Source organism: Geotrypetes seraphini, chromosome 17 (genome assembly GCF_902459505.1).
Source record: "Geotrypetes seraphini chromosome 17, aGeoSer1.1, whole genome shotgun sequence".
In the NCBI taxonomy this organism is placed as follows: Eukaryota; Metazoa; Chordata; class Amphibia; order Gymnophiona; family Dermophiidae; genus Geotrypetes; species Geotrypetes seraphini.
Window position 1 is genome coordinate 23,306,642 of NC_047100.1, and position 19,870 is coordinate 23,326,511.

General features: G+C 44.9%; 1 protein-coding gene across 28 annotated transcripts in view; it reads right to left on the bottom strand.

Annotated features, from left to right (window-relative positions):
- Positions 1-19,870, bottom strand: part of MAGI1 (membrane associated guanylate kinase, WW and PDZ domain containing 1) — a 466,555-nt gene that overhangs the window by 305,573 nt on the left and 141,112 nt on the right. For all 28 annotated transcript variants that reach the window (XM_033926036.1, XM_033926027.1, XM_033926019.1 and 25 more), the window contains exon 2: positions 5,411-5,527. In XM_033926036.1, coding sequence (XP_033781927.1) covers positions 5,411-5,527 — 117 coding nt within the window. The remainder of the gene's footprint in view (positions 1-5,410; positions 5,528-19,870) is intronic.

Sequence of the window (19,870 nt, forward strand, 5' to 3'; positions counted from 1 at the left end):
GACCTGCCCATGCTCCGCCTCAGACCCCACCCCCATAATAGTACGAACTGTAATGCGATTTCTTCCATTCATTTTTCATATACACACAATATAATCTTAATAGATAATGGTAACTACAAAATTTAAAAAAAACACAAAGCAAAGTGTACGCAGAGAAAATGTTAATTATCATTTACAGTATATATATATATATACACATATACAGGTAATAAATATATTAGGAGGCAGCAGACAGTGATTTTAAATACACTACAAGTGGTTGTACCACCTTTACTGTATGTTCAAGGGTGTTCATCTGTACAGAGTTAATGAGGGAAGAAAATTTAATAGTGCTATAATATTACAATTTTCGGATTTAATGTTATCAGTGTTCTTTAATGTTGGTAAATTGTAAAGCACCCATCGTGCCCAACTCTCCTGTGTGGTTTATTACAGAGTAGAATCTCTTATCTCAACAGTAATGTCTTTACAAAACATTAAACAGTTTGGCAGTGGAATTCCAGGAATCCTAAAGCATAAAACATGGGCTCGCAGAGAGGCATGGCGGAAGACAGAAGAGAGGCAGGGCAGCAAAGACTAGGGTGGCATGGCGAAATAGGGCAGAGAGGCAGGGTGGAAGAAAGCAGGGCGGCAGAGAGCAGGGCGCTTTTTTGATGGTTTCAGGGATACAGGGCTGGGATTTCAGGCAGAGAGCAGGACAGTCGGAAAGGATGTGAGCGACCGGTCCCCAGCAGTCGCTTCTTTGATTGGCCAGCCCAATCAGTGTTCTTGATTTTTTTTTTTTTTTAGTTAATTGCTTCCTTCCTATATTTGCATGCCACTCCCCCTCATTTGCATGTACAGATCAGATCGGGAGTAAGTTTAGTGAATCAGGCCAGGGTCGCAAAGTGATCGCAAATCGATCGGTAACGATCGGTTTGCTTAGTGAATCTAGCCCAAAGAGAAAAAGTAGATCTGATCTCAACTGGTAGTTTGTTCCAAATAGAAGATGTCCACAAAGGAGCGAGAGACATAATTCTTTACGAACTATAAAGACCAAGAACCTCTGAACTGTATAATCTTTCTTTCCCTTCAATTAAGGGAATAAAGGAATTAGATTAAGAGAAATAGGGGCCAAAGGCTGAAATACTCCATTCAAAATTTTGAACGCTAAGGTAGCACACTTGAACTGAATTCTAAGGTGAACTGGCAACCAATGAAGAGCCCTCAACAAAGGAGACACGTGATCACATCACCAAGCCTTTCCCTGAAGCTTCATGCACCACAGCACCACATATGGAGAAGGCTAAGTTGCCAACACCGACCCATCAGACAAGTCTTGAGTTTCACTTTCCTCATGCCCATAGTGACATGAAAAAAAATATATATGATGAAAAACCTGCCGAGAGTCCAGGGCTCACTTCCACAGCGTCGGGCAGCTTCAGCCCTCTTAGGCCTTCCCTAACAATCCATTTTGGTTTTCATACTCTGTTCAACCTAGCCTAAGGTACTTGCTAAATTATAACCAGCTGATGTCGTCCTGATAAATGTTTGAAAAGCAGTGCATATTTATTTATGCTTCAATTTCTTATTCATTTTCAATCAACTCAAAGTGATTTACTATCAGTAATTTAAAGCATACATCCAATATACAATTAATACAAAATTAATCAATTTCTATATAATACAGCAAAAAAATCTCTAGTACTACTTCATAAACCCTTGAAATAACATAATATATTTCTTCTAACTCCCATAAACAAACATATTGATTTCCCTATGGATTCTGCAACAGAAACCTTTAAGAACTCTAGACCATTACTTCAAATATTCAAAGACAGACACTGAATTACCAAATCAATCGACCACTCTAACCTCCCTTCTGTGCTCGACCCTCAGATTATGCCATAATATTCAGTATATGTACGGATGTATCCTTTCTAAACAGAAAAAAATATATATATTTTTTTTTTTTAATGATGCAAAGGCTCAAGCTTTAACAAAGACTGTTCCTACCCTTGTTAATTACTGTATTACCTCACTACTTCCATTCCAAGAATCTCTAGAAGATATTTTTTGCGATGATCACAACTACTGGCTTGGCACAATGACAGAGGGCACGAGATCTTCCTTTTCTCCAAGGCGACTATGAAAACCATACCTATCACACAACTGGATAAATAACTTAACATCAGACCGAAATTAAAGCTCAAGCAAAATGGCCACAGATCTATTTATTGTGAGGTATGATTGCTAAATAACACACCACCACCACCCAAGTTAAATAAAAGCAAACAGTAATTAGGCATAACAAAAACACAAGAGGCTGCTTGCCATCAACAACTAGGCAACAGTGCGTATCCAGAAAATAAATAATGCTCGAAAACTACTTTTAAGATCCTATGGGTCACTGCGGTGCCGGTAAATTGTCCAATTTGAAAATGGAGATCAATGTTAAAACAATTTTGCATGCAAATGAATTTGGCAGAGGTCCACCGTAATTCCATCCGATCAATCGTTGGAGAAAGCAACTAACATATATGTGCAGAGACGGCAGAGGAAGCTTGAACAGTTGAGCGGCAGAGGACTCCCCAAAGCCTCCTGCTGTTTGGGGCAAGAGGAGTAGGCAATTTTTTTGTTTTGCTTTTTAAACAGGCATCATCTGTACCCATTTTTTTTTTAATGTTGTGCCGAGACACCCCCCTCCCCAACAATGACAGCTCCCTCCCCCACCCACCCATATTTACAGTATTTTCAATGCATTCGTAGAAGATCCATATGCAGAGCATTGCAATAATCCAGTCTAGTCAGCAGAAGCAACTGAAATATGGTAATCAGGTCAGCCTGTAATAAGAACGTAAGAACAAAAGAATTGCAGGTGCTGGATCAGACCAGTGGTCCATCGTGCCCAGCCGTCTGCTCTCGCGGTGGCCCCTAGATTAAAGACCAGTGCCTACTTGCGTACATTCCGGTTCAGCGGGAACTTGTCTAACTTTGTCTTGAATCCCTGGAGGGTGTTTTCCCCTATAACAGCCTCCGGAAGAGCGTTCCAGCTTGCCACCACTCTCTGGGTGAAGAAGAACTTCCTTACGTTTGTACGAAATCTGTCCCCGACAGATAACATGCAGCTGATTAGATGACTCCCGTGAAACCTCAGATACATGAAGAGTCATGGAAACTCTATTCTTCAGACAAATTATCAGATCCTGGATTTTCTTAAGGAAAGGCAAAACTAATTCATTTACTTCAAAGTCAGAAGGCGATTCAGCTTTTCCTACCCAACCCAATAGACAGTAGATATAAGATGAAGGCTTTAACTTCTGTACTCAGTACAAAAAAAAATGTACACAGGATCTAAGACATCCCTTCCAGCTTTTAACATCCTCACACTGGTTTGAGTGAGGGACACAAAAAAGCAATCAGCACAATGAAAACGGATGGAAGACGCAACACAAGCTACTCAAACATTACCCTCTGCACCCTCAACAGAGCCGTGCTGGGAAAATCTGAAAGGATTTTTGCACCGATTTAAAGATACCTTAATCGAGGAATGAGAGACAATGCATACATCACTTTTAAAAATGATATAAAACAATCCCCCTTCATTTATGCATGATTGTTTAATGGTACATACCTCAAAATCAGAATGCTGCCCACACAAAAGAAGTTCAATTTGTCAATCATACAGCATCATTATGCCATAAAGAGGCCTAAAATTAACCCGGCTAGCCTTCCTATGCTGCTGCAGAAAAGCAAGCATTATCCCCACTTTCTTCAAATTGTGCCACCATGTAAACTTTGCTGCTTCAGTCACCTTAAGCTCCAGACAATCAGGTTTGAGGACCCACTATATCCTATATAATAAAACCCTAAGCGCACATGCGCACTTAGGATTTCGTGTTCCCTGCCGCTGTGGTGTGTGATCCATGGCAGCTAACTCAGCGGCAGGGAACATTCTGGCCACTCCCCTCCTCCTGCCCTCACTCACCCTGGAAGCCAGGCAAGCTCTCTCCCTGCCCGCGTCCTCGGCAGGGAACACACCTCGGCCCTCACTCGCCGCTGCCGCTGATCCTCCTGTAAAGAGCAGCCTGCGATGGTGGCCGGCTTTAGCGAACCTCGCAGGCCGCTCTCCAACTTGGTAGCACATTCCCTCTGACGCGATCCCGTGCGTCAGAGGGAACGTGCTACCGAGGCTGGAGAGCGGCCTGCGAGGTTCACTAAAGCTGGCCACCATCGCAGGCTGCTCTTTACAGGAGGATCAGCAGTGTGAGAGGAGACGCCAGCGGCACTTTTAAAACTTAAAACAAAAACCTTCGGCCGCAGCAGGCCAGCCCGCGGGAAGGGAAGGGGGAGGGCTGAACGGAGCAGGCCAGATCGCATTAAGAGAACGGAGGGGCCAAACGGAGCAGGACAGCTCACAGTAAGAGAAGGGAATTGCTTCACAGGGACCTGGAGGGGAAGGGAAACACCGCTGCTGCTTCTGCAAAGGAAAATGTGGGGGGGGGGGAGGGAGGAGAGACAGAAAAAAATACAGACAGACAAAGGAGGCCAGGGAGAGAGACAGAAAGAAAGGAAGAGAGAGACAGGAGCAGGGAGAGAGACATAAATAAAGAAAGACAGACAGGCATATATTCTAGCACCCGTCAATGTAATAGGCTTAAACACTAGTACTGTATAAAGACAAACTGCAGACCTCATAGCACACCCTGAAGAAAGCCACAGCATGATGGCTGAAACGTCTGTTCTACCTACCCAGACATGCATGAGAAGACACGACCTGGAAAACTTCAACAATTGTATAATAAATCATTAATATGGGTATTATGAACATCTGATCACCCTTTTCATTTTAAACAGCACTATGCTTTCACAAAATCAATACAATTTTAGAAACATAATACATATACCCCCCCCCCACACACACACACACACACATATACACACCAGATTCTATATATGGCACTGCAATGGGTAGGAGGGGCTAAGCATTGCTCCTGCCCATATAACCTCCTCTAGGCTACTAGGGACTTTCTAAGTAAACCTGTGGGGGGCATGCAGGCCTGGACTTGAGCTATCTTCAGATGAGAAGAAGGAGAATCAGGACCAAAGTAAGGGGATATCAAATGGGCAGAGGGACCAGCAGGAGCTTGCATGAGTGTTTTATGTGGGTCCTGGCTGCAGTCGCAATTTACCCTGGATATTCAGTGCTAGTGGCCATATATGGCCGGACAGTAAATACCCAGAGGATAATGATGGTGGGCTTAAAAAAATATCACGGACTGCTGCAGGCTGAATATCAATTGGTCAGTGTACTTTGTTTTATAGGCACCAAATCAAGTCTTTTTAGAGAGGAGGAAGGCGTTGACCGGGAATCACGTATCCTACAGAAGTTCACTCCCATAACTGGACAATTAAGTTTTCTTCTACTTACAAGGCACAGCATGGCGATAAAGGTTATCTCTAATAGTCTGTTGCAGTTCGTGATCTGGTGATCCTTTTTGGAATCTCTGATTAAGATAGTGCTTTAGATCTTTGTTCAGTCTGCTTCCTGCAAAGAACAAAAAAAAAACCATTCTATTAGAAAGTATATGTACGATTCCCACAAAACACAGGTGATCTTTATTTTATCTCAAGGAGCAGCTGAAATTATGCCGCTTTTCCATTTACTAATGTAGGAAATGCTTTTGCACCCGATGCAGATAATAGGTAGAAATAAAACAAAACAAAAAGACTCCAATTAGTTAGTTAGTCCAATAAAATAGGTGTCACTTGGCAAATACCCTTAAAAGGCGCCTATTGCATGGCACTTAGTGGCCTAAGGGGAGAATATGGTGCTTGTGACACTTAATCCCTCCGTTGCCCCAGGTACATTAGATAGATTGACAGCCCACCAGGACAGACAGAGAAAAATGCTTGAGTACCTGAATAAATTAATGTAAACCATTCTGAGCTCCCCTGGGAGAATGGTATAGAAAATTGAATGAATAAATAAATAAATAGTATGAAACGTTTCAGCCTCTGATAACCAGAGCTGATAGTGTGACATCATAATGCCTCCTTCCACCAATGCCTAAGACCAACCTCATCAGCGATGTCACAATGGCTTCATTGTCCTAGACTTGGCTCACTTCTACTACATTTTGATTTCTAGAGGAGCAGTGGTTAAAGCTACAGCTTCAGCACTAGAGAACAACATGGGGACAAATTTTTTTCCCCATATCCACAGGAACTCATTTTCCCGCCCCGTCCGAGTTTCTTTTCCTGCTTCCGCCCCATTCCTGCATGCTCTGTCTTCATCTACACAAGCCTCAAACACTTTAAAATCGTTAAGTGCGGTTAAAGCAGAGCTTACAGGAATGGGACAGGGACAAAACTCACGGGGACAGGATGGAGAAATTGAGTTCCTACAGGGACAAATTTGTCTCCGTGTCATTGTCCACTCAGCGCCTTGAGATTGTGGGTTCAAACCCACGCTGCTCCTTGTGACCCTGGGCAAGTCACTTAATCTCCCCATTGCCCCATTGTACATTAGATAGATTGTGAGTCCACCAGAACAGACAGAGAAAAATGCTTGAGTACCTGAACCAATTCATATAAACCATTCTGAGCTCCCCTAAGAGGCCAGATATTTGAGTTAGGCCTCATTTGTATTGACTGTTTAGTTGTTTACAGAGCTCATGTTTTGACCTGGAGAAAATGCTCAAGGAAGCTAAGTGAGGATCTTTTATATTCTTATACACAAGACGAGTACAATAAGGAAACCAAACGGACTGTCCTGGATTGGAAATCTTACAGGTGGTCACACGAACTATCCGGTAGCAAGGATGTATCCTTACCAATATGGACAGAATAACCAGGTGATCTTTTTCTGTTATCATCTACTACGTTACTAAGTTCTAATCATCAGGAGAGACACATTTTACTTTTATTCAAAACTACTAATGCAAGAAAAGATCATGAGGAGCTCTACAAAGAAAATGAAGTATAGAAACAGGAATTGACAGCAGGAAGGCCAACTTGATTTTAATTCGTGTTAATGGTAGTAACTGCGTTTAAAAGCATTCTATTTTAGTAGCAGGAATCATATTAATAATTTTCTTTTACAAGTGCATTCTATTCAAACAGTATCTCAAGTGTCATCTCAAGGTACTGAAGGGGATAGACTTAGTAGATAGAGAATGACCCGGTGACAAAATTCATCACCGTTCCCGTCCCCGTGGATAACCGCAGGAAACCATCTCAACCATCTCATTATTCAAGGAGAGAGGGAAGAATCAAGAGTATGAATGGGCTCAACCACAGACCCTTAAGCCTTGCATTGACGAATGTTGGTGTAGAAGGACTGAGGTTGAGATAGACATGTAAGAATGACACAGGATTGTTTCCCCGCGGTTATTCGCGGGGAAAGGAACAGTGATTAATTATGTCACCTTGTCATTCTCTATTAGTGGATAAGGACAGGTTGTTCACCCTCTCCAAAGTAGAGAGAACGAGAGGGCACTCTCTAAAGTTAAAAGGGGATAGATTCCGTACAAACGTAAGGAAGTTCTTCTTCACCCAGAGAGTGGTGGACAACTGGAACGCTCTTCCAGAATCTGTTGTAGGGGAAAACAGGGATTCAAGACAAAGTTAGACAAGTTCCTGCTGAACAAGAATGTACGCAGGTAGGGCAAGTCTCAGTTAGGGCGCTGGTCTTTGATCAGATGGCTGCTGCGTGAGTGGACTGCTGGGCATGATGGACCACTGGTCTGACCCAGCAGCGGCAATTCTTATGTTCTTAAGCGTTCTGTATCTATAGAACTTCCAGAAATTATCGAATGCCCCTCATATACTGGTTATCTACTTCATAAAAAAGAAGAGTTTTCATGAGAATTTTGTTTTATTTTTCAATATAGTTCCATGATAGCATATACTTCATTCACTTTTCCTGCAACCCCTTTGAAAATTCTTCATTTTGACCTTCAAACCAGGATGTTGCAGCTTCCTTGACGTCTTCATCACTTGAAAACCCACTGTCCACAAAGAGATTTCTTCAAAACTCAGAACAGGATATAATCCAAGGGAGCCAGGTCAGGGCTGTAGGATGGATGGTTGAGTTGCTGAAACCCACAATCACGGATTATTGTGAAGGAGCACATCTGCTGTGAGTTTTCCTAGTCTTTTCTCCTTGATTGACTCACAGAAAGTGATCATTGTGTTGGTGTAACTCTCCCCAGTTATGGTTGACTTGTGTGGCATGAACTCCAGAAGCAAAAGTCCTTCATCATCTCAAAAGATAAGTTGCCATGACTTTACCTGCAAATATTTCTCTCTTAAACTTTTTGGGATGGGGGATGACTTGTTGTTCCATTTCATTGACTCCATTTTGGACTTGGGATCTCTGTGACAGACCCAAGTCTCATCTCCAGTCATTAAACAATGAAAATAATTCACTTGGTCTTCACGGAGCATCTCCAAGTTCTCCTGATAGCACTGGAGCTTCATGGCCTTCTACTACTAATACTATTAATTATTTCTATAGCACTACCAGACACACACAGAGCTGTAGAGTCACGTAGAGTAAGAAAACAGTCCCTGCTCGAAAGAGCTTACAATCTAAACAGGTAAGACAGACAAACAAGATGTCATCGATACAGTTAAGGGGAACGGTTAATCAGCTGGCTGGGTTGGAGGGCAGAGGAGTAGGATTAAGGATTTTAAGCTATATCAGAAAGGTGGGTTTTCAGTCTGCTTTTCAACAAGGGATGGGAAGGAGCTTGGAAGACAAACTCATAATTTATTCCAGGCATAGGGTGCAGCTAGATGAAAGGAACGAAGTCTGGAATTGGCCGTGGAGAAGGGTAACGTTAAGAGTGACTTAACTGAGGAATGGAGTTCTCTGGGAGGTACATAAGGAGAGAGAAGCGAGGAGAAATATTGAGGGGCAGCAGAATGAACACACTGGTGTTAGCATTCTTGGAACCCATCTTGCACTAACCTTGGACATACCCAACTTTTCATGAACTATTTTCCAAACTGTATTTGCCGAGATGCCCATTTCTTCAGCTGTTCAGGAAATCTTAATTTGTCTGTCTGACAAAATTAAATCCTCAACTTTCTTGCACATTTCTGTGGAAGTTGCTTCCACAGGCCATCCAGTGTAAGGGTCATATTCAATGAACTCTCTACCCCACTTAAACTGCTTGCTCCAAAATTTTACTTTGTAGGATGATGGGGCAGGCTCTCCATGAACTGCAGTCATGCATTCATGGACCTCCTTTGGCTTTTTCCCTTATTTTGTGAGAAATTTTATCTCTGTATAGTGCTCCAAATCTAGCAGTTTCTTACTTGATTCACACGAGGATTCTCCTGACATCCTGTCTCTTGGAATGTTAGACTTCCACTGAGCCGCAACTGTGCACGGGTAGCCTTGAGATAAGTCATAACATGCACAGACTTATTTCAAGATGCTTGCTACTTTCTTTCATATACAGGTAGTTAAATTATTGGACACCCCTCATAGCATAAAGTCAGGTTATAGGTGCCAGAGTTACTAACAGGCAAGAAATTACTCCCTGATAAAATGCAATTTAGATAAATGGAAGCCTGAAACAAAACAAAAAAACCCAACCCTGTAGCATTGACTGAGCACATATTTCTCCCGATTGGTATTTCTTATGTTTTAAACATTAAACCACGACTTACTGACATCGGTCTGAAAATCCTGTTTCAGCCTGTCATGCCTACAAGTCCTAAATGAGTTAGAGATGTTTGTTATTTCACATTTGATTGCATTACTCATCGCCAGAAGAAATACAATGTATGCCTCGTTTGGCCATAAAAAACTCTACAAAACTTCACCTGAATCTACAGCATAACCCACTGAAATAAAATACAGCAGTGTTTTTCAACCGCTGTTCCGCGGCACACTAGTGTGCCGCGAGATGTTGCCTGGTGTGCCGCAGGGCCGCCGGGCCCGGAGCTTACAGGGGGCCCGAGGCAGGGGCGCCAGTAGCTCGCCAAGGCAAAGTGAGTCGATCACCCAGGACTCACTTTGTCTTGGCGATCTAATCCACAGTTCTTCAACCGCCGGTCCGCAGGAAATTTTTGCCGGTCCGCGCAGGACCGGCAAGATTGACTCATTTGAACTTCCTGCCGGTCCGCGCAGGACCGGCAAGATCAGCATCGGAAGCGTGCGCTGGGCCGGAGAGATCTTGGGGAGCCTCCGACAGTGGCTTTCTCCCTTCTCTGCAGCTCTCCTTTACTTCCCAGCGCAGCGATTCACGAAGGCAGCCTCGGGGCTTTTGCTGAGTCGCGGCTGCCTCTGATGACGCAACTTCCTCTTTCCTCAGAGGCGGCGCGACACAACAAATGACCCGAGGCTGCCTTCGTGAATCGCTGCGCTGGGAAGTAAGAAGAGCTGCTGGGAGGGGAGAAAACCACTATCAGTCTGGGAAGCTGCTGGGCAGGGGAAAAAAGGGACAGCTGCTACTGGAAAGGGAGAAGGAGAGATGCTTCTGGGAGGGGAGGAGGGAAAGGAATCTGGGAAGCTGCTGGGCCAGGAAAAAAAAGGGACAGCTGCTACTGGAGAGGGAGAAGGAGAAGGAGAGATGCATCTGGGAGGGGAGGAGGGAAAAGAATCTGGGAAGCTGCTGGGCCAGGAAAAAAAAGGGACAGCTGCTACTGGAGAGGGAGAAGGAGAAGGAGAGATGCATCTGGGAGGGGAGGAGGGAAAAGAATCTGGGAAGCTGCTGGGCCAGGAAAAAAAAGGGACAGCTGCTACTGGAGAGGGAGAAGGAGAAGGAGAGATGCATCTGGGAGGGGAGGAGGGAAAGGAATCTGGGAAGCTGCTGGGCCAGGAAAAAAAAGGGACAGCTGCTACTGGAGAGGGAGAAGGAGAGATGCTTCTGGGAGGGGAGGAGGGAAAGGAATCTGGGAAGCTGCTGGGCCAGGAAAAAAAAGGGACAGCTGCTACTGGATAGGGAGAAGAAGGAGAGATGCTTCTGGGAGGGGAGGAGGGAAAGGAATCTGGGAAGCTGCTGGGCTAGGAAAAAAAGGGACAGCTGCTACTGGAGAGGGAGAAGGAGACGGAGAGATGCTTCTGGGAGGGGAGGAGGGAAAGGAATCTGGGAAGCTGCTGGGCCAGGAAAAAAAAGGGACAGCTGCTACTGGAGAGGGAGAAGGAGAAGGAGGGATGCATCTGGGAGGGGAGGAGGGAAAAGAATCTGGGAAGCTGCTGGGCCAGGAAAAAAAAGGGACAGCTGCTACTGGAGAGGGAGAAGGAGAAGGAGAGATGCATCTGGGAGGGGAGGAGGGAAAAGAATCTGGGAAGCTGCTGGGCCAGGAAAAAAAAGGGACAGCTGCTACTGGAGAGGGAGAAGGAGAAGGAGAGATGCATCTGGGAGGGGAGGAGGGAAAGGAATCTGGGAAGCTGCTGGGCCAGGAAAAAAAAGGGACAGCTGCTACTGGAGAGGGAGAAGGAGAGATGCTTCTGGGAGGGGAGGAGGGAAAGGAATCTGGGAAGCTGCTGGGCCAGGAAAAAAAAGGGACAGCTGCTACTGGATAGGGAGAAGAAGGAGAGATGCTTCTGGGAGGGGAGGAGGGAAAGGAATCTGGGAAGCTGCTGGGCTAGGAAAAAAAAGGGACAGCTGCTACTGGAGAGGGAGAAGGAGACGGAGAGGTGCTTCTGGGAGGGGAGGAGGGAAAGGAATCTGGGAAGCTGCTGGGCCAGGAAAAAAAAGGGACAGCTGCTACTGGAGAGGGAGAAGGAGAAGGAGAGATGCATCTGGGAGGGGAGGAGGGAAAAGAATCTGGGAAGCTGCTGGGCCAGGAAAAAAAAGGGACAGCTGCTACTGGAGAGGGAGAAGGAGAAGGAGAGATGCATCTGGGAGGGGAGGAGGGAAAAGAATCTGGGAAGCTGCTGGGCCAGGAAAAAAAAGGGACAGCTGCTACTGGAGAGGGAGAAGGAGAAGGAGAGATGCATCTGGGAGGGGAGGAGGGAAAGGAATCTGGGAAGCTGCTGGGCCAGGAAAAAAAAGGGACAGCTGCTACTGGAGAGGGAGAAGGAGAGATGCTTCTGGGAGGGGAGGAGGGAAAGGAATCTGGGAAGCTGCTGGGCCAGGAAAAAAAAGGGACAGCTGCTACTGGATAGGGAGAAGAAGGAGAGATGCTTCTGGGAGGGGAGGAGGGAAAGGAATCTGGGAAGCTGCTGGGCTAGGAAAAAAAGGGACAGCTGCTACTGGAGAGGGAGAAGGAGACGGAGAGATGCTTCTGGGAGGGGAGGAGGGAAAGGAATCTGGGAAGCTGCTGGGCCAGGAAAAAAAAGGGACAGCTGCTACTGGAGAGGGAGAAGGAGAAGGAGAGATGCATCTGGGAGGGGAGGAGGGAAAAGAATCTGGGAAGCTGCTGGGCCAGGAAAAAAAAGGGACAGCTGCTACTGGAGAGGGAGAAGGAGAAGGAGAGATGCATCTGGGAGGGGAGGAGGGAAAGGAATCTGGGAAGCTGCTGGGCCAGGAAAAAAAAGGGACAGCTGCTACTGGAGAGGGAGAAGGAGAGATGCTTCTGGGAGGGGAGGAGGGAAAGGAATCTGGGAAGCTGCTGGGCAAGGAAAAAAAGGGACAGCTGCTACTGGATAAGGAGAAGAAGGAGAGATGCTTCTGGGAGGGGAGGAGGGAAAGGAATCTGGGAAGCTGCTGGGCTAGGAAAAAAAGGGACAGCTGCTACTGGAGAGGGAGAAGGAGACGGAGAGATGCTTCTGGGAGGGGAGGAGGGAAAGGAATCTGGGAAGCTGCTGGGCAAGATAAAAAAAGGGACAGCTGCTACTGGAGAGGGAGAAGAAGGAGAGATGCTTCTGGGAGGGGAGGAAGGAAAGGAATCTGGGAAGCTGCTGGGCAAGGAAAAAAAAGGGACAGCTGCTACTGGAGAGGGAGACGGAGAGATGCTGCTGGGAGGGGAGGAAGGGAAGAGAGTTACTGCTGGACAGGAGGCTGGGAGAAAGAAAGAAAGGGGGCAGGCAGGGAAACAGAAGGAAAGAAGAGAAACAGAAAAAAAGAAAGAAAGGTCAGGGAGAGAGGAAGAAAAAGTTGGGGGAGGGAATGAGGTGTGGAGGAGAGAAAGCATACAGGCTGATAGAAGGGAAGAAAGATTGGATGCACAGTCAGAAGAAGAAAGTGCAACCAGAAATCACCAGCCTGGCTGGGCGGAACTTCCTCTCCGATTGCAGAATTGACGTCAGGGAGAGCATGCGTCGGCTTTGGGGCCTGTTATCCATTGGTGGGTCCTGTTCCCCGATGGCAGCGGCAGTGGCAGTGGCTTGGGGAACGGCAGGGAGAAAGAAAGAAAGGGGGCAGGCAGGGAAACAGAAGGAAAGAAGAGAAACAGAAAAAAAGAAAGAAAGGTCAGGGAGAGAGGAAGAAAAAGTTGGGGGAGGGAATGAGGTGTGGAGGAGAGAAAGCATACAGGCTGATAGAAGGGAAGAAAGATTGGATGCACAGTCAGAAGAAGAAAGTGCAACCAGAAATCACCAGACAAGGTAGGAAAAATGATTTTATTTTAAATTTAGCAAAGTGGAGGCAGTATTACCACAGTTTTCAAAGGAATTTGCCCAAATAACTTAATAGTTAACTGGGTAAATTCCCAGAGATGAAAACTTCCCTTCACTTACTATGCACAGTTCTGAATTTATATCTGCTGTCTATATTTTACAATATGGTCACCTTTTACTAAACCGCAATAGTGGTTTTTAGCGCAGGGAGCCTATGAGCGTCAAGAGCAGTGCTGGGCATTCAGCGCAGCTCCCTGCGCTAAAAACTGCTATTGTGGTTTAATAAAAAGGATGGAGGGTATATTTGTCTATTTTTGTATGCTATAAAAACCAAATACAGAGAGAGACTGAGAGCTGTTGACGAAGAGCTACGTGTGTGTCTTTCTTCCATTCCAGCCAGAATATCAGCTTTGTGTTCAGCCAAACAGGCCCAGGTTTCGCACTGAATAAAGTATTTTATAATTTTTATAATTTTTATTTCATAATAAAGTAATTATAAAATACTTTCTTTGTGTTTATTTGATTCCTATTCAAGAGAATTACTTTATATATAGTCAATATAGGCAGAGAGTTAAATTTTTTAACATTTTCTAATGGTGGTGTGCCTCGTGATTTTTTTCATGAAACAAGTGTGCCTTTGCCCAAAAAAGGTTGAAAAACACTGAAATACAGTACTGTGTTCTTTTTTTTTTTTTGTAAATCTTTATTAGGTTTCAATTATTAACAGTGTAATACAATGAATTTAAACATAAACGAATCAAACAAAAGCACTTTAAATATACAAATATTTCAACAACAAACATTTTCACACCCCTCCTCCCCTTAACTAATGAAAATAAAACCACATGTATAATTTCAATAAAATAGATATAATGAATAATAATTAAAATGTTTTCCCATCTCCCTCCCTTAATAAAAAAGATTAAAACAAGGAACACATGAAGTACCATAGTGTGATCTTGCTATTCGCACAGATATGGTTCTAAAAACCTTGTGCAAACTGCAACAGCACAAAGGCAATGCATTGTTCCCATGGGAAACACAGGGTTAGGTTCCACCTTGCATTTTTCTCAGGACACTTAGGTTAGGGTTACTAGATTTTACTCCTGTAAAATCTGGACCTATAGCCCTGCCCTCCAGCCTTGCCCAGTTATGCCCAAATCATGCCCCATTCTGGTCCAAGCTTGCCCCCCTCAACTTGTTCTCATCCTCAGGACCACGTCAGGAGGGCATCTGTGCATGCATCTGTGCATCCATTTGTTTGGCCAATTAGGGACTTCCTTAGGCTCAGCCCTAAGGAAGTCCCTGATTGGCTCAGGTGTCTCAGGCCCCTCCCAAGGGAGGAGACTGGGGTGCCTGAGCCAATCAGGGCCTTAGGCTGCTCCCTGTGCAACACATGATGCACCTGGGCGGGATCTAAGGCCAGCATTGCATTGCAGGCCGGACGGAGGAGAGAAGCAGGAGGACTTTGTGGTTCTTCCTGTTCCTGAAGACTGAAGGCCTACTGAGCAGGGACTGAGCACCCCTCTTGGCCCTGTTTACAGGTATGGGGGAGGGGGACAGGACAGCGGTCGGGGCCGGGGCATTCACATGATGGCAGGAGGGGGTCAGCATTCCTCCTGCCATATTTTGGATTGTCGGGTTCAGGGGAGCGCTGATGGCAGGAGGGAGTCAGCATCCCTCCTGCCATTTGTGGGTCACCGGGAGGCATGTTTGTTGGGGAGCAGCATTTTTTGACAGGTTTGTCTGTCTTTTTTTCAAATGGGGCAGATATTTTGTGTGTGTAACACATGCAAAATATCTGTGCCATGGAAAAAAAAATTAATTAAAAAAAAGACAGGTAGGCCTGTCGGTAACAGTTACTGACAGGTCTGCAGCAGTCAGGTTTTATGATAGTAAAACCCGATTCAAAATACCCAAACAATTGTTAAGTGAATCAATCGCTTGGCTATTTTGCATGGGGTTTTACTCATTTGCATGGACCGGACCGGTTAGGAGACTGAACGGTAAGCAGGTGAATCGGGGTCGGGGAACGACTGCAAAACCGGTAAAACTGGTTTTGCGATCGTCGAGACAGGATTGGAAGCTTTAGTGAATCTAGAAACATAGAAACATAGAAATAGACGGCAGATAAGGGCCACGGCCCATCAAGTCTGCCCACTCCAGTGATCCTCGCTATCTATCTTTGCGGATAGATCCCACATGTCTATCCCATCTGGCCTTAAAATCCGCCACACTGGTGGCCTCAATAACCCGAAGTGGAAGACTATTCCAGCGATCAACCACCCTTTCAGTGAAGAAGAACTTCCTAGTGTCACTGTGCAGTTTCCCGCCCCTGATTTTCCACGAATGCCCCCTTGTTGCCGCGGGACCCTTGAAGAAGAAGATGTCTTCTTCCACCTTGATGCGGCCCGTGAGATATTTGAATGTCTCGATCATATCTCCCCTCTCTCGACGCTCCTCGAGTGAGTAGAGCTGCAAATTCCCCAACCGCTCCTCGTACGGGAGCTCCCTGAGTCCCGAGACCATCCTGGTGGCCATCCTCTGGACCGACTCCAGTCTCAGCACATCCTTGCGGTAATGCGGCCTCCAGAATTGCACACAGTACTCCAGGTGCGGTCTCACCATGGATCTATACAGTGGCATAATGACTTCAGGTTTACGGCTGATGAAACTCCTGCGTATGCAACCTATGATTTGCCTTGCTTTGGATGAAGCTTGCTCCACTTGGTTTGCCGACTTCATGTCTTCCCTGACAATCACTCCCAAGTCTCTTTCTGCTACAGTCAGAAGCAATTTTGTGTAGACGGAATCGGAGTCGATACAAATGTTATCAACTTTTGAGTGATCTGCAAAGTAGTATTTTTTTTTGAAATGAACAAAATTTCCTATGAGAAATAAGACAAATATGTATTTTTCTTTTGGAATGAAACTAATAAAGGTGAAGGTTTAATTTGTCTTGGCATTGGTCTTTCTATTTTTCGATGAAATTATGAAAAATAAACCACATGCGGTTTTAAATGTCTCTGAAGTCTTCACTTTGTATCATTTGCTAACCCATTTGTTTTCTTTTTTTTTGCCAGTACTGTTACACCTACTGCTGCTGGCACCAGGATATAAACTAGGCAGGTATACAATCAACTTCTTAAAGCACCTCCATGAGCTGTCTGAGCTCTCTCTGTGGCATGTGGCTACTTGAATAAGGGGGGCGTAACCTTCTGTCTCACACCTGAGTTTCTAGACACTGTTTTCCCTTTCAATGGAAGGCAGACATGATTTTCTCCAGGAAATAACTCTTCCGCTGTCCCTTTCTGACGTAAAGCCATCAAATACTTAGGTCCTGCTGAGATGAAAAGGGTAGCTCAAAGTTTTGGGCTTTGTTTGGCTTTTCTAATTTATTTTGTTTAAGGCTAGGAGCTGTGTAACATGAAACTACCGTGTTTCCCCCCAAAACAAGACAGTGTCTTATATTAATTTTGGGCCCCCCCAAAAAAAACACTAGAGGCTCATTTTACTAAGCTGCGCTAGTGGTTTTAGCGTGCACTAAATTGCCGTGCACACTAGACGCTAATGCCTCCATTGAGCTGGCATTAGTTTTTGGCACGTAGCGTGGGGTTAGAACGCGCGGCAAAAACACCAGTGCGCCTTAGTAAAAGGAGCCCTAGGTCTTATTTTCGGGGTGCTAGAGAGAGTCCTAAAACTGCCTAGGAGAGCAGTTGAGGGCTGTTGAGTTGGTTGGTGGCAGAGACAGGTGTTTGTTGTATGCTGTCTCTGGAAAATTGGGTTGTAGCCCTTTCAGGACCAAGGGACATATTTGTCCCATAACTTTAAAATCCTATAAATTTTGATTGGGATAGTCTACAGTTCTAAATTTGATATGTACGGATTCCATATGATACTGCCTTTATGTAAACAAACTGGTTCCGACATTCATTCATTAGCGTCGTTGCCAGATTGACGAGAAGATTCACTTGCCACACTGTCCATAAGCCAGAAGTGTGATTTTTTAAATAAAAATAATGATATTTCACAAAAAAAATAAATTTTTTGGCATCTGCAAGCCCTTTTTACCATAAAAATGTCGTCAAAACCACAAAAATTGGCCTACGATCCTTATGGTCCTGAAAGGGTTAAAGATATTGGATATTAGAAATTGGATATTTATTGGATATTGTAAAGGAATGATACTGATTTTTAATTAAACCTTGGTTTAATTAAAAAAAAAAAAATAGGTGGGATTAGTTTTTAGGGAAATTTCAATTATTCTTTTTTCTATTGGGGGAGCTAGTGTCCACAGTGTTTATTGGTTTGTTTTTTTGAATCTTTCCAGATAAGCCCCGCCAAAAAGTTAACCCACGCCACCCAAAAAAAATTATAAAAAAGAGGCGCGATCTGTAGAAAGTAAAGTGGGGGGGATAAAAATAGGATAAACTGTCGACCATTTTTTTAAGGGCTCCGACGGGGGGGGGAACCCCCCCCACACTTTACTTTCTACAGATCGTGCCTCTTTTTTATAATTTTTTTGGGTGGCGGGGGTTAACTTTTTGGCCGGGCTTATCATTATATAATGTTAAGTTTCATATCCTCTTTTATAATCTTTTTTGATAATGTTAAGTTTCATATCCTCTTTTTTATAATCTTTTTTGGGTGCTCCGACGGAGGGGCGTGGGGGGAGCCCCACCCCCCACTTTACTTTATACACATCGCGCCGCGTTGTGGGGCCGTTGTGCTGAGAACTTCACTGGTTAAGGTTGCGTGCGCTGGCAAAAGGTGGCGGGGCTTAACTTTCGGCGCGTCCACTTTTTCCATTAGTGGCGGGGCTTATCTGGAAAAGATCCGGGTTTTTTTTTGTCATCAAATAGGGATATAGGGTTTTGCTTCCTTTGAGGTTTTTTTTTAGCTAGGGAGTAGGTATTATTGAGGAAGCTGCTCCGGACTAGGAGAGGAAGAAAGGTACCCGACGGATTCCAAAAGAGAAATTAAAGGACTGGCATTTCGCCTGTTTTGCTGTGGAAGAAATCCTATCTGTGGAAATCAGTGAGGAAAATCTTGAGCCAAATATTGATAACAAATAAAGTGTTCTTTTAATACTTATTTTTATTTCACCTGTGGTTTTTATTCTATTTGAGTGAAGTTTATTTTAAATGTAAATTTGTTACTTCCTTAAAGAAAATATAATTGAACCCTTCCCCAAAACGACTACGTTACTGAGAAGTACGCTTTGAGAAAGTAGCAGGTTACAACATGATCATCTCTCCTTTCCTCTCCTTCACCTCAATTCTTCTTCTTTCCTTTCTCTCCCACACATGTGCAGCATCTTTCCTCCCCTCCCTTGTGCAGGAGGACCCTTTCGCAGCTTCTATACTCCCCCTCCCTCCCATCCCTCGTGCAGGACCCTTGCCCAGCTTCTATCCTCCCCCTCCCTCCCTTCTCTCGTGCAGCAGGACCCTTGCCCAGCTTCTATCCTTCCCTCCCTCGTGCAGAACCCTTGAGCACCCCCTGCCGACCCCCCGCCACCGCACATCCATCCTTCCCTCCCATCCGAACCCCACCGACCATGAGCAAGACCTACATACCGGTACCTCCCTCCAAATCAGTGTCAGGCCGGCCGCACTCTAAACAGGCTGCTTCGGCCTTATCCGCCAGTGAATTCCCTCTGCCGCATCGCTGGAGTCAATACTATTCTCTTTCTATTCAGGGATCCTTTCTCAACTTTGTGGGGTTTTTTTCAGTACAGTAACAAGTACAATAATACAGTGTTTGTGTTAACCCTTTAATTCGCATTTGGAGATGTAGATCTCCCATAAGAGCCATAGAAGACACATGCTGCTTCTGAGCAACAATGGCAAATAGAAGATTAAATAAAATTTATATTCTGAGATGGCTTGTCCATTAGACAAGACTAGGTAGTCGCCTAGGGCTACAGCTTCTGAAGGGCAGTTATCACCAAAAGGTAAACAATAGTTCCTGACAAACACCGAAACAAGAGGTACTTTTTATCAATAGGAATGGTGGGCAGTTTTCATATACCCCAGGGGTGTCAAAGTCCCTCCTCGAGGGCCGCAATCCAGTCGGGTTTTCAGGATTTCCCCCATGAACATGCACGAGATTTATTAGCATACAATGAAAGCAGTGCATGCAAAATAGATCTCATGCATATTCATGGGGGAAATCCTGAAAACTCGACTAGATTGCGGCCCTCGAGGAAGGACTTTGACACCCCTGATATACCCCATTTATTCATGTAATTTTGGGATGATCATGATTGTTGTGAGGGCCTAAGGGGTCTAAAAGTTGAAGAGGGGGAGGGAGTCCGAAACAGACGGTTGGTCTAAGACAGAGATAGGCAATTCCGGCCCTCGAGAGCCA